The sequence below is a fragment of the Mobula hypostoma genome, chromosome 7 (assembly GCF_963921235.1).
Source record: "Mobula hypostoma chromosome 7, sMobHyp1.1, whole genome shotgun sequence".
NCBI classification, from domain to species: domain Eukaryota; kingdom Metazoa; phylum Chordata; class Chondrichthyes; order Myliobatiformes; family Myliobatidae; genus Mobula; species Mobula hypostoma.
The window spans coordinates 76,864,791-76,890,048 of record NC_086103.1 but is presented as its reverse complement, the minus strand read 5'-3'; the positions used below and the strand labels follow the sequence as shown (position 1 = coordinate 76,890,048).

Sequence of the window (25,258 nt, the reverse complement as noted above, 5' to 3'; positions counted from 1 at the left end):
ATGGATGATGCAATACAGTTGAATATGTTTTCAGCTTTGGCATGTCTACAAATCCAACTGTTAACTCACCCTGTGTTTCATTATAGTACCTGGCTAAAATGGCACATTCCTTCTCACACACGATACCGTTGCTTTCATCAGCCAAAATACTGCATGGCCTTTTTTCTGTCTGGATGAACTTGTACAGATCCTCTGAACATTCAGGTTCCAGTGCCGTGTTCACAATAGCTGCTGTCTTGGGTGATGAGCAGGCATAGTTTTTTGCTATTTCTGAAGCAGGAAACATTTTCCTGAATAGCTTGCCTGTGTGTTTACACACCTGGAATGGCAGGTTATGCTCAATGATGAAAGATGTAATGTACAGCTCAACTCTAGTGAATAGTGACCTTCTCTGTCAGACTTTGGTTTTCTGCTGAAAAGAACTGTGAAATACTTGAGCAGCCTTCCCTGCACTTAGCCTCCCTGATATGTTGTGGTCCCTAAAAGAAATAAAAGCATAAGGTGTATCCTTATTATATTGTCTTATGTAATACTTTGTTTAGTGATTTTGTCTAATCTGTAAACCAAGTTGGGTATATGTGGAAAATGTGACATTAAAATATGTACTTATACAGTCAAGATTCTTTTATCCGGAATGCTCGGGACCAGACATGTTCCGGATTTCGGATTTTTCCAGATTTGGGAAATACAGAGTTTAGGAATACAGTATAGAAAAGAGAGAGCATGAAAAGGGGTTACGATGAAGTAATTAAGAAAGCAGGAGTCTGGCCTCATCACATAGGACATCAACAGAGTAGCTCCTTAGCAGCTAGCCAGCTAGTTTATATACCGTTAGCTATGCAAATGAATGAATGACACCTGTTAAACTCACCTCAACATGTCTTTTACAGTCATTTAACTCACCATGGGCAATAGAAAAGTCACTGTTGCAAACAGTGCGGTGAGCAACACTGTCATTATTTTTTGACCCCTATTAGGCAGGGGTACACTTTAGGGTATTCTGGGGTGAAGTACATTTTATATTTTCTTTTTTTGGGACACTCTGCCATGGTGCTGCAGGACGCTAAATGGAATTGATGGACAATGAAAGAGAGAGAGAGGTCGACTGTAAAGCCTGCCCACAGAGAAAACTAATAGTACAAAGAGAGACCAATCAGGATGCTCTCTCTGTCAATCTCTCACTACGTCTGTCACTCGCTCTCCCTGTCTCTGCCTCTCTCTCTCTCTCCTGCGCCCCCCCCCCCCGGCTCGCTCTCAAAAAAATCTATTTCCAGGATATTGTATATAATTTGTGGGCGATAGGGAGCCACTATCATTATGCGGGAGACTCCCAGAACTTCCGGGAGAGGTGGGATGTCTGAAAATGTAACGATCGCGGAAAAGTTCCAGTCATTAACTGATGTCTATTGGATGGGTCGCTAAACCATTGAATTTAAAAGGAGAAACTTTGGGCAGATCAGAGAACCAGAAGGGTTGATCTGGGAAGGGATGTCTGTTGTCAAATGTCGGAAGTCGTGGGGTATCCTTGGTGTTATAATGGGCACGAGGCGGAGGAGGGGGGGAAAGAGACGTATAGGCAGGGTGGAGGATACAGAGGCTAAGAGAGGCAAGGCCATTAAGGGATTGATACGGAGAATAAGAGCTTGAAATCTTACTTAGAGAGAACAAGGCCAAGTACACAAGTAAAAACTAACTGCAAGAGAACTAAACAATAAACAAACATTTTCTGATCATGTCCCTCAGGAGCAGTTTGTTTTTGTAATAGAAACACATCTGTTCTCCAACAGCACTATAAAGGGACTTTGGCTGCCCACTGCTCTGAGTTTAATGATTTTCTGGCAACACACACGAAATGCTGGAGGAACTCAGCAGGTCAGGAAGTATCCGTGGAAAAGAGTAAACAGTCAACGTTTTGGGCCGAGACCTTTCATCAGGACTCTGCATTTCCAACAGCTGCAGATTTTCTCTTGTTTGTTAATAGTTTCTAGAGCTGTTTTAAAATTTCTTAAAGCCTGTCTCAACTGAAGATTTCTGAGCAAACCATTGCTGACCCACACACAGATCTACCAGTAGATCCAGAAAATGCCAGGGCTGGAAGAATGAGGAGAGAAGGGTATGCTTCTGGCAGCTGCAGGGAGGAAAGAATGGTTCTTAACAAGAGCCCTCCTTAACTCTCTGTATACCCATGACTGTGTCGCTCCAATCTGCTAATTAAATTTGCTGACGACACTACACTGATTGGCCTAATCTCAAATAATAATGAGGCAGCCTACAGAGAGGAAGTCAACACCCTGATACAGTGGTGTTAAGAAGACAACCTCTCCCTCAACGTCGCAAAAACGAAGGAGCTGGTTGGAGGAGGAATGGATCCAGGCTAACCCCTATTGACATCAATGCACCTGGGGCCGAGAGGGTGAACAGCTTTAACTTCCTCGGCATAAACATCACTCAGGATCTCACATGGTCTGTACACACCAGCTGTGTGGTGAAAAAGGCACAAGAGCGCCTCTTTCACCTCAGACAGTTGAAGAAGTTCGGTGTGGGCCCCCAGATCCTTAGAACTTTCTACAGGGGCACAATTGAGAGCATCCTGACTGGCTGCATCACTGCCTGGTATGGGAACTGTACTTCCCTCAACCACAGGACTCTGCAGAGAGTGGTGCGGACAGCCCAGCGCATCTGTAGATGTGAACTTCCCACTATTCAGGACATTTACAAAGATGAGTGTGTGAAAAGGGCCCGAAGGATCATTGGGAACCCGAGACACATCAACTGCAAACTGTTCCAGCTGCTACCATCCAGGAAACGGTACCGCAGCTTAAAAGCCAGGGCCAACAGGCTCCAGGACAGCTTCTTCCACCAGGCCATCAGACTGATGAACTCATGCTGACACAACTGTATTTCTATGTTATATTAACTGTCCTGTTGTAAATACTGTTTATTATAAATTGCTATAAATTGTACTTTGCACATTTAGACAGAGATGTAACGTAAAGATTTTTACTCCTCACGTATATGAAAGATGTAAGCAATAAAGCCAATTCAATTCAGTTCAATTCTGCCCAGACGCAGAATGCTTAATGATCAGGTCAGCAAGAAACGGTGTTAGATGTCCAGGTTTAAATAAGAATATCCTTGTTGAAACCTACCTCAATCCAGGAACAAGTGAAATTTCACACTAAAGCAAAGTCCAGATTGCCTTGGTTCATGGCCACAAACCTCCATCTGTTAGATGCTTCACGGCAGGGATTCCACTCCTGAATCTTATCAGCTGTGAATGGACACAGCAGGTCCGTGCCCAGTGTCTGGAGTTTACACAATACATTAATTCTGCTGCATCCTATGTCTTCAGGAACTGAACCGATGTCACAAAACCAAGGGTGACTCCTGGGCAACCAGGGCTTTCCAACAAGAAGGTTGCTCACTAGTGTAGTGCACGTGCTGAATGTGAAAACCGTGTCTTTGTCATGGTCTGGTCCGTTAACTACTCATTTCAGTTTATTTCCTTTTCCCCGTGTTCCACTGGGATCCTTGATTAGGGCACCTGATCCTCATCGGAACCGGCAGCATAGAAACTCTGGCTTACATCTACTCACTGCTGGTTCGTCACCTCAGCCGTGCAGCTATGCTCGTTCTGGGCTGCCCAGAATGAGTCGGGTGAAGAGCCTGTCGTCCGCAGTTCCTGGGTCGAGTCGAGAGCCTGTCATCCGCTGTTCCTGGGTCGAGTTGAGAGCCTACCGTCCAGCTGAGTTTTGTCGGCCTTTTGCCGCTTCATGTGCTACCTGGAGTCAAGATACGAATGGACAGTCGTTGTTGATTTTTGTCGTCTCATGTCCAGCTGAGTATTGCAGGCCATTTGCCACTGCTCCGAGCCATGATATGAATTGTCTGTCATTGCTTGCTTTTGTCGTCTTGTGTCCGGCTGAGTATTGCAGGCCGTTTGCAACTGCTCCGAGCCGCGATACGAATTGTCTGTCGTCGTATGGTATTGTCGTCTCCATGTCCAAGTCCAATCTCCATGTCCATGTCCAAGTTCCGAGCCCCAGCTCTGTGTCCAAGTTCCAAGCTCCGGCTCTGTGTTCCAGTCAAGTCCAAGTCCAGGCTCTGTGTTCCAGTCAAGTCCAAGTCCAGGCTCCAAGTCCAAGTCAACATTCAAGTCCGCGTAAGAATCCCAACCCGCTCTCTGTGCCTGTGTTCTGCTCTTGGGTCCGCTCCAAACGCCCGACTTTCTAACAGTCTTTGTGCAAAGTGTGAAAGAGAAAACCGTTAGTGTGATGAAGAAGTGATATCATTGCCCATATCTTTCTAGAATAACCTTTTAAGATTCTGCAGATTCTAGTGAAAGATTTCTTATGGTCTACATGCTGTACAATCTCAGATCAGGAGACCTTGGTTCTTGCCGAGAGCTGCACAACAAGTAGCAGTAGGGCAGGAGGATGAAGGTCTGGAGCAGGAGTAAAAAGAGAAAGATGGAATGGTCCAGACAGCTCCTTTCTGGCAGACTGTCCATGATCACTTTCTCTGACTACGAAACCCACTGACAAACTTAATTCAACATTCACCTATTGTTCCATACTGCTGCCTTACGTCAATGTACCTAAGTGACAGTAATACAAAATAAACATCCTACATTTATAAATCAAAGCATGCTAAGTTGTAAGCAGAAAGCAACTGATCACATAGTGTGATACTGCCATATCAGGTCCTCAGAGGATGCAATTCCTCCTGCTCTCCACTTAGCTTCAGAGCACCTAGGCAATAACAAAATACAGACAGACTTACAGCAACTTCTCCTTCAGCAGGCAAGGGGGAGAATGTGAGGGAGGAATTGCTGAGTGAAGGGCCCACAAGCCCAACACTTTGCCTCTGAATCTTCCAAGATAATTTTCCAATCCATGGTCACATTTCACAAGTAACAGCCTGATTAGCATATCGGAAGTTTTTTCAAATATGTGCCTATGAAAATTGTTGTAGTCAGGCCACTGCTTTTGTCACTTTCATGATCCCTCTGAGCATGGTTCTTCCTTGATCCAATTTGCTCTCCATTCAGAGGCACAGTCACTGGCACCAATGTCTGTTTGTTCTCTTTTGGGCAATGGTTCATGCTGTTTGGTACAGAGACGGTTGTAGCATCATTTAATACAATTTCTTAATTCAATTTCTGTAAACTTTATTGTAGGAGATGTGGCATGCAAATGGTGGATGGATCTCCAATCAATCTGCAGTCAACTCAGCCACCAATGATGGTGTCCTCCTGTTTTTACCACGTACAAGCCCAAGGTGGCTCGTTGGTTGTTGTATTTCACTGTCATAAATGTCATTCCCCCAGGAGTTATCCTTTCTCCGTACAAGTTCTTAATTAGATATCTGCAGGCTTCAGTTTGATATCTTTGAAATGTCATTCAAACTCAGTTTGTGGAATGACTGAAACAACCAAACAAGTGTCCAATTCCATTTTAATTAAATGGCTGTTCATTTCTGTTATAAGCCCTATTGCCTGTCTATTGCTAGTTTTTATATTATAAATCTCAAGACTGCCCTGTGTCACTCTCATCATTTACAGATTTTTCATCAACAGCATGTAGATTAGTGCTCTTTTTTAAACTACAACTTGAATTTTTTTAACTTTTTCTCTTCTCTGTGCAGTATATTTATTTTTATCTGCCTGACATACTCTTTGTATACGTCTTACTTTGTTGCATTTTCCGCAAGTTTTGCCTTTAAATCTCTCTGGTCCATTCATCCCTCCCCACTGACTCCCTTCTGGCACTTACCCTTGCAAGCGGAACAAATGTTACACCTGCTCCTAGACCACCTCCATCATTACAATTCAGGTCCCCAAATAGTCCTTGCAGGTGAGGTGACACTTCACCTGTGAGTTATTTTGGGGTCTACTGTTTCTGGTGCTGCCAGTGTGGCCTCCTGTATATCCATGAGACCCAACGTAGATTGGGAGACCGCTTCACTGAGCACCTATGCTATATCCACCAGTAAAAGCGGGATCTCCCATTGGCCACCCATTTGAATTCTATTTCCCATTCCCATTCCAACATGTCGGTCTATGGCCTCCTCTACTGTTGCAATGAGGCCATACTCAAGGTGGAAGAGCAACACCTTAAATTCCATCTGGGTAGCCTTCAACCTGATGACATGAACATCGATTTCTCAAACTTCCGGTAATCCTCTCCCCCCACCCCGCTTCTTCACCATTCCCCATTCCCATTTCTCTCTCTCACTTTATCTCTTTACCTGCCCATCACCTCCCTCTAGTGCTCCTCCCCTTCTCTTTCTTCCATGGCCTTCTGTCCTCTCCTATCAGATCTCCCCTTCTCCAGCCCTGTATTTCTTTCACCAATCAACTTCCCAGCTCTTTACTTCACCAATCCCCCTCCCCCCCCCCCCCCCCGGTTTCACATATCTCCTTGTGTTTCTTCCTCTCCTCCCACCTCCTCCTTCTTCCTCATCTTTCTTTCTCCAGTCCTGATGGGGGGTCTCTGCCCGAAATCTCAGTTATACTCTTTTCCATATATGCTGCCTGGCCTGCAGAATTTTGTGTGTGTTGCTTGGATTTCCAGCATCTGCAGAATTTATTTTGTTTCTGATTAGACTTTGCCATTGTGTTCACTCTGACTTTCATTCCTGACTGCAACTTAATTGTGTATCTGCTCTTTCTATTGAAACAGCAATTTTAACTGCTGTTCTAAATGTAAGTTGTTCTTCAGTCGGGAGTCATTTTTGAATGCTTTCTTGTAATATTCCACAAACTAAGTGATCTCTTAGTGCATTATTAAGCCAATTACCAAATGACAATGCTCAGACAATCTCTTCAATTCAGCTATGTATGCTGAAATGGACTCCTCTTCTTTTTGAATCCATATATGAAACGTAAAGCGTTCTGCAGTCAAAAATGGCTTCTGTTTTAAATGTTCTTGTATTACTTTGAAAATATCAGTAAAGTTTATTTCTGATGGTTTGACTGGAGCAGTCAAAATTCAAAGCAAGTTATATGCCTTTAAACCCAATGCACTGAGCAAAATTGGTACTCATTTCTCATTAGCTATTTCATTTACTTCAAAGTACTAAGTTAGATACATTAGCCAGTTATCTCTTGTGGAATCAAATGCACCAATCTTTCCAATATAGACAGCCATTTCTGCTCTTTTTTAATGATTATGATTACCAGATACACACTCTTTTTGAACCCATGAATTCATTGTTTTCTGATTTTTTTTTTAACTTGTCTGCCTCTGCATGTGCTAGGCTGCATTTTTTAGTTGCTATTCCTTCCTGAGCTTTTTCTAAGTTTGAATGTCTCACTGTACTTCAACAGGTGGCAGCCATCACCAAAACCTTATCACCACTGATATGTTTTTACTGCTTCAAAGCATTATACTAATTCAAAAAAAGACACTGGAATCCAAGATGTGAGTCTAAATTTGAGTTTACTTTAAGCGAAGTGCACACTTATCATGTGGTAGCTTCATGGCGTATACATTTCACGCATTTATATGTATAACGGGTAATGAATTGTTAAAACAAATAGGAATGCCTAATCTATATATATATATATATATACACACACAAGATTACTCAAATGGGTCTGGCCTTGTTGCTCACAATGCTCCCGTCAACTGAACATGGCCACGTTATTTATCCTTCCTGCAAAAGTTCTTCCAGCCCTACACCTTTGGCTACAAGTCCATCAGTCAGCATGCAATGTCCTGCAGACACCACAGGAGAAGAGCTCAATGGATGCAGTGGGCTGGATCCTTGAGAAGATTGTCCAGACCATCAGCAGAAATGCCTAATTGCCAGATCGCATCAACAGGCACCAAGATCTTGCTTGGCTGGTGGTGAAAAGTGTTGTACCAGTCAGATCCTTCCTTTATTCCCCGAACACCACTCCCAATACATGCTGTCCCTGAGAGGACCGTAGTAGAGGCAAAATGAGCATTCATATCTTTGAGGGCTGTGGATTTGCAAAGAGAGTGTGGAGAAAGATGCAAAGTCCTGTGTCATGTCCTGTGTTATGCTTCATTCCCAGCAGCTGCATGCCTGATCTACGGACCTCTCCCAGGAACACACAGACAGAGATGAACGTCATGTGCTGCTGGAAGATCACCAGCTCAGTGAAAGAATCTGCCCAGATCTTGTTGGTCTACCAGCGCATTAAGACATCGGTAAAGGGAATACTGCAACTGGCACATTCCAGGTTGCAGCAGCACGCGCTGGGGGATGCAGTGAAGATTGGTGCTGCCACTGCAAGGACTCAGTGGAGAAGAACCACAGTGTAAGGCTCCTCCACTATTGGACAGGGAGCGGACCAGCTGGATGTGGAGGTCTTTCAATTACTGTAGTAGTGTACCAGCCCAGAGAGCCACGAGTGGCAACAGTGCTATTGGTTTTAAGAAATGTAATTGAAATCTCTTAACGCACCGTCTATGAACGTAAGAGTGAGAAGGCACTGCTTGATTTAATCTTATAAATCATTATTTTATTACAAATAAGGTTTACTTTGGATGACTAAAAAGATACAGCTCTGCATTCAACACCATCATACCCTCACTATGGATCAACAAGCTTCGAAACTTGGGCCACTGCACCTTCCTCTGCAACTGGACCCTTGACCTACTCACCGGGATGTTCCTTATCTAACCTGCAGGACCGAAAAAGGCTGCAGAAGTTTGTAGTCTCAGCCAGTTCCATCACAGGCACAACCCTCCCCACAGTCAAGGACATCTTCAAGAGGGAGTACCTTGACAAGATGGCAGTGATAGTTAAGGACCCTCACCAACCAGGACATGCCCTCTCCTCATTATTACCAGTAGAAAGGAGGTACAAGAGCCTGTAGACCCACACTCAAAGTTTTAGGACTAGCTTCTTGCCCTCCACCGTCATATTTCTGAACAGTTCATGAAGACTATCTCACTATTCCTCTTTTGCAGTATTTATATATATTTTAACATAGTTTTATGTCTTATGCTGTACTACTACTGTTGAATAACAAGTTTTTTGACATAGGTCAGTGATAATAAACCTGATTCGGATTTGGATGATTTCTATGTGCTTTAGTCCACCCTTTGTGTTCAACCATTATCCTTCTATTGTAATAGTCCAATAATCTTACAAATCCTCTCTATGACCTCACTATCTGGGGAACTGGCACCAGCACAATCCTTACCCTTAACCATGGCTCCATCCACCTGCCCAGTGCATCCCCTTGAACAACCTTGGAGCTCCTCTCTAATAGCTGTTTGGAAGCCTTACACAGAGCTGCACTAAACATCTATACCACTCCCTTAAATCATAGGTTGTTAGGTGCCTTGGGACTTCTCGCCCTTAATGCCTTGTGCATTTTTATAGAAAGATTCATTTGCAGTTCTTTCTTTCAGTACATATTTCATTCCAGCAAACATTTTTAAAAAAGAGAAAGGAATGCGGTTCCGTCATACATTTACCTTGTGGATGCAAAGCTGAATTTAGAAGTATCTGCCAGCCTGCAATCTTCACCTGTCAGCCATTAACCCTTAATTATTCTCAGCATTTGATTTTGTTGTCTTAAAGGAAAAGGCTGGTTTAAAAATAATTGCACATAGCAGCCTAATAATTGAGGTTGAATTTATATTGGTGTAAAAGACTGAGGCAGTAATCTGATCCCAGAGATTAAAATGTTTGGAAAAAAAGGATTTCTCAAAGTGCATATTAGATCTAGCAGGAGAAATTTCAAACAAGAAGACACAATGTTAAAATTAGAGTTAAGTTATTCAAGAGGGTTTTCAGCAAAGGTAGCAGAAATCTTGTACACTATTCCCCAGCGGGTGTGACTGCTCTTTAAGAGTGAATATTAATTGAGTCTTGTTAGGCAAGGATGTAGATTGTAGCGGAATGTAGAGCAAAGCTGAAAAGTAAGGCACTGTTTGGCTATGATTGAATTCTATGGCAGAACTGGCTTACTCTTGCATTATATTGCACCAGCCGCTGTAAATTTCCACTAAGCACAGCATAGAAACTCACAAAATTTAAACCAATATCACCAGCGGCTAAAGAAAAGCCAAGAGATCAATATAACTTATTTTTCTCCTTTATTCATTAATGTTTTTTTGAAAACTCAGCAGAGAACTTTCAATCGAATCAACACTTTGCATTGAGCAGAAATAGTAACCATAATAGCACCTGGGTGAGAGAGTCAGACATTTGGATTTGTAGACAGACTTTTTTTGTGTGAGTGCAGTTTATCGACCAAAAACCAGTAGCCTTTGTTGCCTTTTCAAGTGACCTTGTGACATTCCCTGTAGGGTTGCTGCCGGGGAACGGGGCTTTTGAGCAATCACCATGGTGATACAGTACCATGAGTTTCTGACTGTAGCTGCCGCAGTGGTGACTTGCAGATAGCTGACAGACATTTCCTTACAGGAAGCGGATTGCCCTCTGTGCCTCCTAATGCATGGCTTCACAAGTGGGGAGCTGGGAAAGTGCTGCTCGCACTCATTGCTTCACCACCGCAAACAGTCCACAGCGTGAGAATAGATAGACTTGCACACAAGAGCAATTTAAAACATTTTTTTTGAGCCACTTCATGTATCTGCTTCAAATTCCTCTGATGCTTGATTAAGCACCAAAATCAAAATGAGAATTGAAGTGAGTAATCAGGAAAGCAACAATGATCACATCAATGCACTGCGGTGATCAAATTATAAATGTGGTTTCTGTAACTTTAACATTTCACAGTTAGGAAAATGGTATCCCATGAGAGATTGTCTTAAAATGTAGATATATTCTATGTAATAGTAATTCTAGAAAAAAAATCCTTAATAGTCAACTTTCCAAAAGAATACATTTCCTTGGTGTGCAAGTACCCATTAAATCCTGTTTAGAAGATGGTCTACTCTATATTTTGATGTTAGAATATGTTCAATGGACTACACTAAAGTTATTTGAAAAGTTCAAATGAACAGCTAGAACTTCAACTGTATAGATTTACAAAGTAGAATAGCTAGGTTTCCTCAACAATGTGATGAAGAGAGGGGGTTGTGTTTGAGGTTACAAGAGGTCAGAGAACTCAGAGGACAAGGGATGCTGTTTGAGAGCTGGCTCCTTAATTAGCACAGTTTCAGGGGTAATGTGTGAGTAAAAACTGGTTATTCTGTGAATGGAACTGTTTTCTTCAGACTCAAGAGGTGAGTTTCTCCACTTTTGGCGTCACAGGGATAAGAGGAGAAGAAAAATGAAAATCTACCTAAAATCAAGGGGACTTTTCCCAGCAGGTGCTAAGGCAACCAAAGTTGTTCACAAAATTGCTTTAAACTCTGTTACCCAATCTTGACACCATGACGCTGATTACTTCTGCAACTGTGTGAGTGAATTTATAGGTCACCTGCAAGAAGGGAGGGGAAGTCATAAGGCATGTAGGTACAGTACATGGGAATCTCACAAACAACATCAGATTCAGGTTTAATTTCACTGAATTGTGTTGTTTTGTGGCAGCAGTACATTGCAATGAACATCGGTGACCAGCAATTTGAGAAGCAGGAAGAATGCATGGAATGTTATAATTGTTCAACAAAGTTGCGTGATCTTTTGTCAAAATGTGCTGTACAGTGACTTCTTAAGATCAACCATAATAACCCCATTATAAATAGATTAGATGATTATTATTTTGTTTTGACAGCTTGTCTTTCAGTAACTAGTTTTGATTTGATTTGCTTGTAGAATTAAACTTTTCCAGTTCTAACTTTTCAACTAAACTTGCTATCATAAAGTGAAGTAAATGGAATTGTGCTTCTGTGCAATATTCCCAGTTTAACATGTTTAGATAAGCAACTTACTTTGTAAAATGTCAGTCATGCTCTCACATGCAATATCCATATTATTGCAGAACTGGAAAAGATTTTCAACACAGTTGGAAATTGGCCTCTTGGCAGCCAGGCAGCAGGTTAAAACCTGTTTTTGTATCACACACAAAATGCTGGAGGAACTCAGCAGGCCGGGCAGCATCTATGGAAAAAAGTACAGTCGATGTTCTGGGAGGAGACCTTTCAGCAGGGCTGGAGAGAAAACAGGTGGGGAGTAGAGTTAGAAGGTGGGGGAAGGGAGAGAGAAACACAAGGTGATAGGTGAAACTGGGAGGGGGAGGGTTGACTTCCTCCAGCACTTTGCGTGTGTTGCCTGGATGTCCAGCATCCGCAGATTTTCTCTTGTTGTTCTGCATAAGTATGTAGCCTTTAGCAAGGTTAGTTTACATTCCCTGGTGGGCTTGAGCAGTGTTCAGGTATGCATTTGTTCTTTCTCATTTGAATATAAGTGTAACTCTAGGACAGCAGTAGCCTTTACCATTCATGCATCAGTAAAGCTACACCTGAAAGGAAATTTCTTTTTCTGATTGTTATTCTGCCTCTCAGCTCGGGAATGACCTGTGACATGAAAACCCTGAGACCCAAGTAAGTCCCAGTTCAGTTTCTATTTACTCCAGTTCCCCACTTCTTCTGCTCATCAAAGTTACATTGTCACATTAAATCTGCAGAGACTACTGTGTTTTAGTGATACCGTGAGAGGTGCAACAGCAACCATGTGTCATTAGGAGGCAGCACTGAGCTGAGGTATGGGAGAACAATGCTTCTCTTTAATGACACAAACAACAGGAATTCTGCAGATGCTGGAAATTCAAGCAACATACATCAAAGTTGCTGGTGAACGCAGCAGGCCAAGCAGCATCTATAGGAAGAGGCGCAGTCGACGTTTCAGGCCGAGACCCTTCGTCAGGAATCTTTAATGACACGCTTATTTTTACTTATTTAGAGATACAGGGTGGAATAGACCCTTCCAGCCCTTTGAGTCACACTGCCCAGCAACCACCAACAACTCCCCGATTTAACCATAACCTAATCCTGGGACAATTTACAATGACCAATTAACCTACCAACCGGTACGGTAAATCAGAGCACCCGGAGAAAACCATGCATACCGTGGGAGGACGTACAGACTCCTTACAAAGGACGTCGGTATTGAACTCCAAACTCCAACACCCTGAGCTGCAATAGCATCGTGCTAACCACTACACTACCTGGCTTCCCTGTGAGGCTTTCAACAGAATGTACAGCAAATATATAAACTTGGTTCAGCATTAAGATCCAGGGGATAAGTTTTACAGGAATGATATAATAAGGGAGTTCCACCAATATTATGTTTATCAATTCCACTAACCTGTCCAACTGTGTGAAGTTAGAATACTAACCTGTTTAACAGTTTGCAGTTAGAGTACTTTTGGCCTATAACCAAAGGATGACTCTGAAATGTTGCACTATACCTTCAAGGAAGATCAAGGGAGCTCCTGTTTGGCTTAGCTCAACCGAATTCAGGAAACAAGTTATACATCTTTAGTATCATAAAAACGCTGTCTTCTATCAGTTATTGTTCATGTTTAAAAAGCAATAGGAAGGGATGGAAATAGGTACAGGGGTTCTGAGGATTACATCCGAATGAATTTCTAATGGTGGTCTTGGTTGAATTTGTAGTTAGCTGTGACTAATGTTGATGCCTAAATCTTTATTAAAGGTGATGAAACTAATAAAATGAAGAATAAAACAGGGCTCTCTCAAGGCAACAGCCAGATGTGCATCTGTGAATGTTAAAATATCTGTAAAGCTTCCCTCAATAGAGGTAGTGACGTCGAGTGTATATGTCATCAGCTGTGGAAGCCATTGGGAATGTACGTTTGAAATTCCTCTTTGCATGTTCCAGCCTATGACTTTCTACTCACTTACGGTAGAAAAAAAGTAAATATTATTATGGAGAGAACAGGAATTATATTTAAATGACTTTACATTTCTCTCCTGCTGAATTGTGAGTAAGACTGAATGTTCTCAGGATGCTACCTCACCAGGTCATGCATGCCAGCCATTTTGCTTTTCAACCTCCACATCAGTGCTAAAGGTGTTCTGGTGAGGTGGACAGGTTATCATTTTCAACAATAACTACAAACTCCTTGACAACAACACCTCATTACTGCTGTTAACAATCTTCATCAATGCTTTCTTGAACTGTGCTTTGACTCTTCAAGTTGTTCTGGCCCTGAGTAGGGGTGGTTCTTTGGTCAGGTGATACTGACTGGCCATTCATGCTTATAAGGATACCCTGGGGTTCAATATTTTCGTGTTTAGTGATACATTTCCGCTTCGTTTCTTCAGAGCTGAAAAGAGAAAGGAGAATGATTAGAAAAAGACAAAGCTATAAGCAAGTTGCATTTCTATAGGTAAGCTAATGTAAATATTATGTCTTTGTGATCCTGTGAGAGGTGCGACATGTGTCATTAGGAGGCAGCACTGAGCTGAGGTATGGGAGAACAATGCTTCTCTGTAATGAACCATTCATCCGTTAAGCCTGGCTTGTTATTACTTCTTAGGTCATATTGCGATCATTACTTCAGCCAGCGACATTTGCTTGATTTATTTTGATAATCTTACCAATCAGAGACCTAATCTTTCTGTCAAAAGTTTCTGTTCTCAGAGTCAGAATCAGAATCAGGTTTACCATCACTGGCATATGTCTTCGTCAAACTGACCTGTTGAAATCTCCCTAACAGGAAAGGTATTAGGGTGTGCAGTTTTGTACCTGCAAATTATGTTGCTTAGCTCCTCCAGTACCTGCCTGACGTTGGCCTGAAGGGGAATGTACACCACCACCAGGGTGAAGGCGGAAAACTCCCTCGACAGGTAAAATGGAGGACATTTGACTGCTAGATGTTCCAGGTCGGATGAAGAGGACAGAGACAGAACTGTGATGTTTGTGCGTCACAATGAGTTAATGATAAATCAGACTCAACCTCTCCCAGAACTTGTGATCTTTTAGAGGATAGAGTTTCAAATTCCCACCACCTTTCCCGATTTTACTCCTGAATATTCTGGGTCTAATCATCAGCTTCTACTCTCTGACCCTAGATTCCACTCCCAAAGGAAACAATTACATATTATTCACCCAGTCAAAACCACCTTCTCATTTTAAATACCTGGATTTAAATCTACTGCTAAATCTTCTATATTTGTTAAGGCAGGAGGAGACCTTTTAACTCAATGCATCTCTTCTGCTATTCAGTCAGATCAAATCTAATCCCTGACTCATCTCCATTTGTCCATCCTCGCTTCATATTCCTCAATGTCTTTGGTTAACAAAATCTAACAACTCCTGATTTAAAGTTAACAGTTGAACCAGCATCAATGTTTTCTGTGGAAGGGTGTTTCTTTGTGCTTTCAACTGTTTCCTAATATTATTTCTGCAAGATCTAACTCGCTCCAGTAGTCTCAGATTTCCAAAACTGTTGAAGTAATTTCCTGGCTTCATTGCTATTTCTCCTTGAAAAAACCTCAAAATGGTCCTTAGTCTTCTCAATTCCAGGGAATATCAAAGATTCAAAGGTTAATTTATTATCAAAGCATATATCCACATACAACTCTGAAATTTGTCTTCTCCAGATAGCCACGAAACAAAGAAAGAACATGAAAGTTGTTCAGAGAGAAACATTAAACCCACCCCCCCCGGCACAAAAAAGAACGGTGCCCCGATCACCAACACCACAAAACGGAATAAGAGCAGCGACCCACAAAAGCAACCCCTCCCCCACACAAAAAAACTAACAGAACACAACAGGAACAAGCCCCCTCCCCTCGAACAACAAAATGGCAAAGGAACGGATAATAAAAAACACTGAATATAAAAACCATAAAAAGCTCACAGTCCATCAATGCAATAGTCCAATCCATAAACACAGAACAACAATACCATCCTCCAAAATCACTGACATTCATTGAAAGAGGGGGCCACAACACAAAGCAGAGAGACCTACACCAGCTACAGTGAGCTACAGACTCCTATGCCGGCAGTGATAAAAAAGGATATATAATTCTCATTGTACAATCCCTCCTCTAGATCCAGGGCATACACCCTCACATTTGCTGATATGGAAAGCCATTTTCCAGAGTTTTGCCCATCCAGTTACCTATGTATATCTTCTAGTTATTTCTGCTTTCACCTATCGTGCTTTCTAGGGGGAATACAAGTTTATAAAATCTGAAAAATAAACTCTTCTCAGGCTTCCAGCCAGGTACAGGTATTGATTATAACCAACATTTCGATGACAAACTCTGCCATCTTCGTCGGGGATGATGCCCGGGCATGTCTAGTCCGATGGTATTTATACCCCCATCATCCATCCCTCCTGAAGGGTCGTATTACCGGAATACCTAAGACTCACACAAGCTCTCAGCGAGCAAAGAACACTAAGGCTGTGAAGTGTGTAGTTCAACATATACAGACAGCACTGTCACCTAACTACAGTGTAATTTTGATACTACACAAGGAAAAGTTTAAAATGAACAAGAAAATTTTGTTGGAAGACAAATCAGTTGCAAACTCAAATGGACAATGAGTACTTGCTGCTCAGAACTGCTTTTCTTCACTGACCAGAATCGACTTAAAGAAGGGTTTAAACAAGGGTTAAAGTGTGCATGTTTGCATCAGCAGGAGAAGCAGGTTCACCCCCAGCTTTACCTTCCGGAAATGCTGCTTTCATGGTCTGCAGTTACTGGACCCTGCAGCACGGGGCTGGACTCCAGATTATCACTTTTCCTTTCATCGCTGTCCTTCAGGCTGAGGGATTTGGAAGAGGTGGAATCACTGGCATCTGTGTCATTTCCATCTGCTAAAGATAGAAGAGGACAAATATTCCTCATTAAAACTGATTTACAATTGACAACAAATATCAGCGTCCATGGATTCTATTCTCTCTCTCTTTGAAGTCTTAAGCCCAATTTATACTTGTGGGTCAAATGTACGCCGTAGGTACCGCATACCCTACACCGTAGGGTGACATGCACCTCCCCAAATATGTAACTCACACGTCGTGGTGACGCAGACCGCAACAACTGTGATTGGTCTGCTTGGTAGCGTCGCATTTCCTCCTACGCATTTCCGGTTGCTGTTCTCCACCATGTCTGTACACTGATGCGAAATAAGTGGTTGGAGACGATGAACCAAATCGTCAAATCTACCTGCCGACATCTGAAAATATTTGAAATGCATTTCCTTGTCCATGTCTGTCACAAAGAAACTCAACACAGTGGCACAGAAACTCCACCGTCAACTAGCATTTTGGCGGTGAATTGCAGGGCGACGCAGACACAACTACGCATGCTCGCTACGGCGTAGGACTACACAAAAGTGTGAATCAGGCCTACGGTGTAGGCTACAGTGTTGCCCGTACGCCCAAGTGTAAATCAGCCTTAAGACATAGTCCCTCACATTTCCCTACACTGAAGTCCATTGGCCACTGTCTCACACGAGGTGGTGCCGTGATAGCGGTGGTGGGAAGGAGTACAATTAGATCGTGATGGATATCAACTATACACTATCATCAATGTAAGAGAAGTCACAGCTTCAAAAAATATTAAAATCAAAAAAGAACTGCAGATGCTGGAAATCTGAAGTAAAAGAAGAAAAGGCAGAGAAACATCGGGTCAGGTAGAATCTGCTGAAAAGAGAAACTGTCAACATTTCAGGTCTGCAAACCTAATCTGTCGAAGAGAGGGAAAGCTTAGTTTTCAGTAGGAGATAAGATTAGAGTGGTATATGTAGAACAAAGTTATCAGCATATTAATCAAAGTCTATGTAATGAGAGGTTGAAATAACTTAATGGGGACAATAAGCTTCTATGACTGTGTATGGGAAGTCAAAATGATATAGCTATAACATTACTATTTACACTACGAACATTGCTCTTATCGAAGACATAGAAACATAGAAACATAGAAAATAGGTGCAGGAGTAGGCCATTCGGCCCTTCGAGCCTGCACCACCATTTATTATGATCATGGCTGATCATCCAACTCAGAACCCCGCCCCAGCCTTCTCTCCATACCCCCTGATCCCTTTAGCCACAAGGGCCATATCTAACTCCCTCTTAAATATAGCCAATGAACTGGCCTCAACTGTTTCCTGTGGCAGACAATTCCACAGATTCACCACTCTCTGTGTGAAGAAGTTTTTCCTAATCTCGGTCCTAAAAGGCTTCCCCTCTATCCTCAAACTGTGGCCCCTCGTTCTGGACTTCCCCAACATTGGGAACAATCTTCCTGCATCTAGCCTGTCCAATCCCTTTAGGATTTTATACGTTTCAATCAGATCCCCCCTCAATCTTCTAAATTCCAACGAGTACAAGCCCAGTTCATCCAGTCTTTCTTCATATGAAAGTCCTGCCATCCCAGGAATCAATCTGGTGAACCTTCTTTGTACTCCCTCTATGGCAAGGATGTCTTTCCTCAGATTAGGGGACCAAAACTGCACACAATACTCCAGGTGTGGTCTCACCAAGGCCTTGTACAACTGCAGTAGTACCTCCCTGCTCCTGTACTCGAATCCTCTCGCTATAAAAGCCAGCATACCATTCGCCTTTTTCACCGCCTGCTGTACCTGCATGCCCACTTTCAATGACTGGTGTATAATGACACCCAGGTCTCGTTGCACCTCCCCTTTTCCTAATCGGCCACCATTCAGATAATAATCTGTTTTCCTATTTTTGCCACCAAAGTGGATAACTTCACATTTATCCACATTAAATTGCATCTGCCATGAATTTGCCCACTCACCCAACCTATCCAAGTCACCCTGCATCTTCTTAGCATCCTCCTCACAGCTAACACTGCCGCCCAGCTTCGTGTCATCCGCAAACTTGGAGATGCTGCATTTAATTCCCTCATCCAAGTCATTAATATATATTGTAAACAACTGGGGTCCCAGCACTGAGCCTTGCGGTACCCCACTAGTCACCGCCTGCCATTCTGAAAAGGTCCCGTTTATTCCCACTCTTAGCTTCCTGTCTGCTAACCAATTCTCCACCCACACCAATACCTTACCCCCAATACCGTGTGCTTTAAGTTTGCACACTAATCTCCTGTGTGGGACCTTGTCAAAAGCCTTTTGAAACTCCAAATATACCACATCCACTGGTTCTCCCCTATCCACTCTACTAGTTACATCCTCAAAAAGTTCTATGAGATTCGTCAGACATGATTTTCCTTTCACAAATCCATGCTGACTTTGTCCGATGATTTCACCGCTTTCCAAATGCGCTGTTATCACATCCTTGATAACTGACTCCAGTAGTTTCCCCACCACCGACGTTAGGCTAACCGGTCTATAATTCCCCGGTTTCTCTCTCCCTCCTTTTTTAAAAAGTGGAGTTACATTAGCCACCCTCCAATCCTCAGGAACTAGTCCAGAATCTAACGAGTTTTGAAAAATTATCACTAATGCATCCACTACTTCTTGGGCTACTTCCTTAAGCACTCTAGGATGCAGATCATCTGGCCCTGGGGATTTATCTGCCTTTAATCCCTTCAATTTACCTAACAACACTTCCCTACTAACATGTATTTCGCTCAGTTCCTCCATCTCACTGGACCCTCTGTCCCCTACTATTTCTGGAAGATTATTTATGTCCTCCTTAGTGAAGACAGAACCAAAGTAATTATTCAATTGGTCTGCCATGTCCTTGCTCCCCATAATCAATTCACCTGTTTCTGTCTGCAGGGGACCTACATTTGTCTTTACCAGTCTTTTCCTTTTTACATATCTATAAAAGCTTTTACAGTCCGTTTTTATGTCCCCTGCCAGTTTTCTCTCATAATCTTTTTTCCCCTTCCTAATTAAGCCCTTTGGCCTCCTCTGCTGGACTCTGAATTTCTCCCAGTCCTCAGGTGAGCCACTTTCTCTGGCTAATTTGTATGCTTCTTCTTTGGAATTGATACTATCCCTAATTTCTCTTGTCAGCCACGGGTGCACTACCTTCCTTGATTTATTCTTTTGCCAAACTAGGATGAACAATTGTTGTAGTTCATCCATGCAACCTTTAAATGCTTGCCTTTGCATATCCACCGTCAATCCTTTAAGTGTCATTTGCCAGTCTATCTTAGCTAATTCACGTCTCATACCTTCAAAGTTACCCCTCTTTAAGTTCAGAACCTTTGTTTCTGAATTAACTATGTCACTCTCCATCTTAGTGAAGAATTCCACCATATTATGGTCACTCTTACCCAAGGGGCCTCTCAGGACAAGATTGCTAATTAACCCTTCCTCGTTGCTCAAAACCCAGTCCAGAATAGCCTGCTCTCTAGTTGGTTCCTCGACATGTTGGTTCAAAAAACCATCCCGCATACACTCCAAGAAATCCTCTTCCTCAGCACCTTTACCAATTTGGTTCACCCAATCTACATGTAGATTGAAGTCACCCATTATAACTGCTGTTCCTTTATTGCACACATTTCTAATTTCCTGTTTAATACCATCTCCGACCTCACTACTACTGTTAGGTGGCCTGTACACAACTCCCACCAGCGTCTTCTGCCCCTTAGTGTTACGCAGCTCTACCCATATCGATTCCACATCTTCCCGGCTTATGTCCTTCCTTTCTATTGCGTTAATCTCTCCTTTAACCAGCAACGCCACCCCACCTCCCCTTCCTTCATGTCTATCCCTCCTGAATATTGAATATCCCTGAACGTTGAGCTCCCATCCCTGGTCACCCTGGAGCCATGTCTCTGTGATCCCAACTATATCATAATCATTAATAACAATCTGCACATTCAATTCATCCACCTTATTACGAACGCTCCTTGCATTGACACACAAAGCCTTCAGGCGCTCTTTTACAACTCTCTTAGCCCTTATACAATTATGTTGAAAAGTGGCCCTTTTTAATGCTTGCCCTGGATTTGTCCTGACATTGCTGTGAGTTAACAGTTGAACCTTCAGCCACAGATAACCGAGCTTGTATGTTGCTGTTATCTGAGTTGATTAAGTAAATACTCAGGATTAACATCTCAGCACCTTTAGGACTGTAATCCGAAGTTTGCTTCCGTCTCCGCCTCAGGACAACCTCCAGCTCATTCTCTGTCTTGTTGTGACCCGCATCTGGAAACCCTCGACTTGGGCTTTTCTTCATCGAGTCCTGTTGGCAGACACCACAGCAGTATGCACTAAGCATTATTCAGGATAACCTCAATGTACCTAGTTCATTATTGCAAGGTTTAAGCATGCAAATTTATGTTTAGGTAGAAATATATGAATATAGTATATAAAACCATTTGTAGCAGAGACAAAGATATTGCTGCTTATGAGTTTTATAAGAGAAAAACCTCATGTTGCGATATGACTCAATGCAGGATTTTGTGCTACCCCTACGGTGGAACAGCTATTCTGAGTGGCAACATTATTCCATTATTGGTAATTCTATTATCATCAAATCTGCTGACAATTTTGTGGCATGTGAACCAAAACTGAACTGAAGCACATTCATTTGCCGTTTGATTATTTTTCATTCCTTGAATTTCTGGCAAAAAATACCCTGTTTTGATTGGGAGAAATAAGCTGTTGTTTATTTCATCAGTTTAACTTCCTGTTCTCCTTCAATGGAGTAAGTTAATATGGTTAGCTGTAGAGTCGTTAGTTTGCCATGGACTCAGGCATGCGCCTTGCATTAGACTCAACTCAATGGCAGATGAAGAGTTATCCATGGAGATAAAGTTTGTCCCAAGTGTCCAAGCAAAAGGGGGCGGGCAGTCTAATAGCAAGTGACTGTCTTGGTTGCTTTTTTTTGTGATTGCAATACTCCTTTGGACATCGATTCACTGATTTATTGGACAGCGGAGGAATGGCAGGGGAGCTCTGAGGCCTCGGTCGTAGCAAGGACTAGGCCTCAAGCTGCAGTCTACCTGTTTACAGCCGCCAGGAGACCGGTGCTGAAGCTGGTGTGTTCCTCTGGGGGGGAGGGGATGTCCAGGCTGGAGTCAGTGCTGCCCCACCCCCCACCCAGTATTCACTCAGCAGAAGACAAGCTGTATTGTGGTCTACGGCATTCACGGACTCAGGACCTCAAGCCAAGATATCACTTATTTACAACTGCCGGGGGAGAGTCATTGAAGTCAGTGTGCTCCACTGGGCAATGTGGCACGGCGTCCAGGCTGGAGTCAGTGCTGCCCCCTAATGTTCGCTCAGCAGAAGACAATCTGTATTGTGGTCCACTGCAGATTTCTGCGGCATTCATGGATTCAGGGTCTGGACTTTTTTTTATGTGGCTGTATTTTACTGATATCTTACATGTACTTGCTATCTTCTATGTGCTATGCGTGCTTTGTGCTGTGTGTGACTGTTGGTACTGTGTTTTGCACCTTGACCTCAGAGTAACGCTGTCTCGTTTGACTGTATTCATGGGTATACATGTATGGTTAAATGATAATTAAAGTTGACTTGAAAAATCCAAACTGATAAAGCTTGTGCTATGACTGGAACAGGTATTTAGCTTTCACATGTTCTATAAACGACACAACAGTTTGAGGCCTTTACATGATGAGAGTTCCTTCCGGACTGCTCACAACGTGCATCACACGTGCTACAGATTACTAAGACTGCCAAAAGCTGTCCCAGAAAGGAACAGATAATACTGATGAACCTATGTGGAAGAATGTAGTCCTAGAAATTCTATCATGTAGCATCATGTTTTCACGTGTTATATGATCAAAGTTCTAACACCTAAATGCAAAAACAGGTATATTTAATATGCAAAGTAATCTTTGAGAAATTATAGTCCAGAATTCTGTCTAGGAATCAAACAGAGCTAGAAGCTACTGAGCCCATTCAGTGACACTGATCAGTGTGCAGCACAATTAACTTCATTTTCATAAATGTAATTTTACTGTTAGTGACCAGCAGAGACCTAGAACTCCAAAGGGGGCCTTAATTGGAGGGGTGAGGCCTGATCCAGGATCACTTAAAGAAGTCCATCCCCACCTAGACAAAGATTCTCAGGACAGCCAGAGCAAAGGCACCATCGGGCAAATTGTCCCCTGTGAGCAAGTGAATCAATCACTTCGGTGGAGGTTCCTGAACACACAGTCGCCGTTCTGGGTGAATACTCCCAATGGCATGACGCCCCATCAGAGGGAGTGGGCCCCTTGTCTGCCCCCTGGCCCTCCCTCATCCACAGCTATTCAAGTGCAAAGCTGTGCCTGAATAACGGATCTGGTTAATATGTGTCTCCTATGCTGGGAGATCCACAACCATGTTCATACCTCATAAATGTTTTTGTAATCAAAAATTGCAAGAATAAACCATGTATTGCCTTTTCATTGCCACATTCACAGACAACATGTTTAGTGTTGAACTACATTGTTTAAAACCAACAGCACATTCGTCACTCATGTGCTCCCCTGGGGTGGTACTACTACAATAATCGAGGGTCTTTCTCATCCCTCCCTGTCCAGAAGTGGAGGTACCCTATACTGTGGTCCTTCTCCCACCGAGCCCTTGTGGTGGCTGCACCGAGCTTCAGTGCATTCCTTGGCACACACTCCTGTAGTCAGCGGGCAGCATTCCTTTACAGCCAGCTCAATGCGCAGGCAGAACAAGTTTCGGGCAGACCAAAGGGTGTCTTCCATTGAGCTGATGGTCATCCAGCAGCACTTCATGGGAAGAGCCCGTAGGTCAGAGAGTCCTCTGCCTCATAGCTGCTCAGGATGAACCAGGACACAGGCCTTGAATCTTTCTCCACACCCTCTTCACAAATGCACAGCCCTCCAAGAGGTGAGTGACTGTCTTGTCCCCACTGCAGTCCACTCTGGGGCAGTGCACAGTGGGAGAGTTGTTCTGGGCATGCAGGAAGCACCTGATTGGGAGGACCCCTCTCGCTGCCAGCCAAGGAAGACCTTGGTGCCTGTTGGTGAAATCTGGTGATGGTCTGGACAGTCTGCTCAAGGAACCATCCCTCTAGATCCATTGAGTCCTTCTCCAGCAATCCCCGATTTAATCCTAGCCTAATCACCGGACGCTTTACAATGACCAATTAACCTACCAATCGGTAGGTCTTTGGACTGTGGGAGGAAACCAGAGCACCCGGAGGAAACCCACGTGTTCACAGGGAGAACGCACAAACTCCTTATAGACAGTAGCAGGAATTGAACCCGGGTCTTCTGTACTGTAAAGCGCTGTGCTAACCACTACACTGCTGAGCCACCCTAATGCTGGGCCTCAGGGGATTTCCTGTTATTGAAGGTCTCCTGCTGAAAGTAATACAGAGAATTTGTAACTATCTAACTCAAAACAGCGCTGGAGGGTCTAGATCATCAGCTTCATTGTGTGGCTAAACAGGGGTGATTACCTGCAGGCTGACTCATGCAGACAGCCTGGTTTATATGACAATGAAAAATTGTGAATTGTTTAATTTACTATTTCTATTTTTTTATTATAATACAAACACATGTCATTGATTTAATTTTACTATACAGTGTGTGTTTATTATGGTAGGAAGTAGGGTTTTGCTTCAGTAAGGAAAGGGAGTATATCATCTTGGTAAATTGCCTCACAGTTCTTGCTTTGGGCTGCAAGCTTGTTAGAAGGTCATGGGAACCCTGTCAAACAAAGAATGGGGTGTACAACATTTTCCACCGGACTACGGAGGGTGAATAGGACCAACCCAGCAGCTAAAATTTAGGTATTATTCATACTGGCTGATTAGGCTGTTCTGCACTTCATTCTGAATGTAAAGGCAGTTATGACATTAGGGAATTCCACGATACCAGAACAGTCATTGCTCTGCAGTGGGAAATTGTGTTGGCTTTGTGCCAAGCATTCCTGTCTTGAAATTCTCCTGTGTACAAGGCCAAAAATGTCTTACACAACTGACCGTGTGCACTTCGAGGACACAGAAGGTTTCCTGTATTCATTCAGAGACAGTGACCAGAGATCCTGAGGAACTAATGGACTAATTCCTGCAGGCTGTTGGTCTTTGGCGCAGTGGCGGTGGGTAGGGTAGTCAAGGGGTGGCTGAGGCCAGTAGGATCGTGTGCTGGGATGGGTAGGAGCTGGCAAGAAGAGGAGTGGGTTTGAGATCATCAGATGGATGATTGGTGGGACTGGGAGCCGGGATGATTCAGTGGAGTTGGGGGTGTAGGTGACTCGTTGCTCAGTGCAGTAGCACACTGAACTTTGAGTATGACGGGGTTTCAGTCCCTGCCTCTGTCAGCGTTGTGGGGCAAGGAAAATCGGGCTCAGCTATCAAATGCTCGTAAATCCCCAGAAGTTGGATTTCACACTTTTTTTTGGTAACACCTACACTGTAGATGCTACCTATGGTGGGGGAGGACACAACCTCAGAATCGAGGGACTTTTTTTTGGGAATGGAGATGACGAGGAATGTCTTTGGTGTGAGAGTGGTGAATCT

At 43.1% G+C, this 25,258-nt stretch overlaps 2 protein-coding genes across 2 annotated transcripts in view; both read right to left on the bottom strand.

Moving 5' to 3' along the window:
- The window catches only part of kif20a (kinesin family member 20A), a 61,310-nt gene extending 49,411 nt beyond the window's left edge, over positions 1 to 11,899 (bottom strand). Inside the window, exon 1 of the mRNA XM_063053646.1 lies at positions 11,826 to 11,899. The gene's annotated coding sequence lies outside the window, so the exon portion shown is untranslated. The remainder of the gene's footprint in view (positions 1 to 11,825) is intronic.
- A 192-nt stretch (positions 11,900 to 12,091) lies between these two features.
- Positions 12,092 to 25,258, bottom strand: part of shtn3 (shootin 3) — a 209,511-nt gene continuing 196,344 nt past the window's right edge. The window contains exons 16-18 of the mRNA XM_063053651.1: positions 20,872 to 20,992; positions 16,540 to 16,690; positions 12,092 to 14,185 (exon numbers count right to left, since the gene is read on the bottom strand). Of these exons, the coding sequence (XP_062909721.1) occupies positions 14,008 to 14,185; positions 16,540 to 16,690; positions 20,872 to 20,992 (450 nt within the window). The 3' untranslated portion in view covers positions 12,092 to 14,007. The remainder of the gene's footprint in view (positions 14,186 to 16,539; positions 16,691 to 20,871; positions 20,993 to 25,258) is intronic.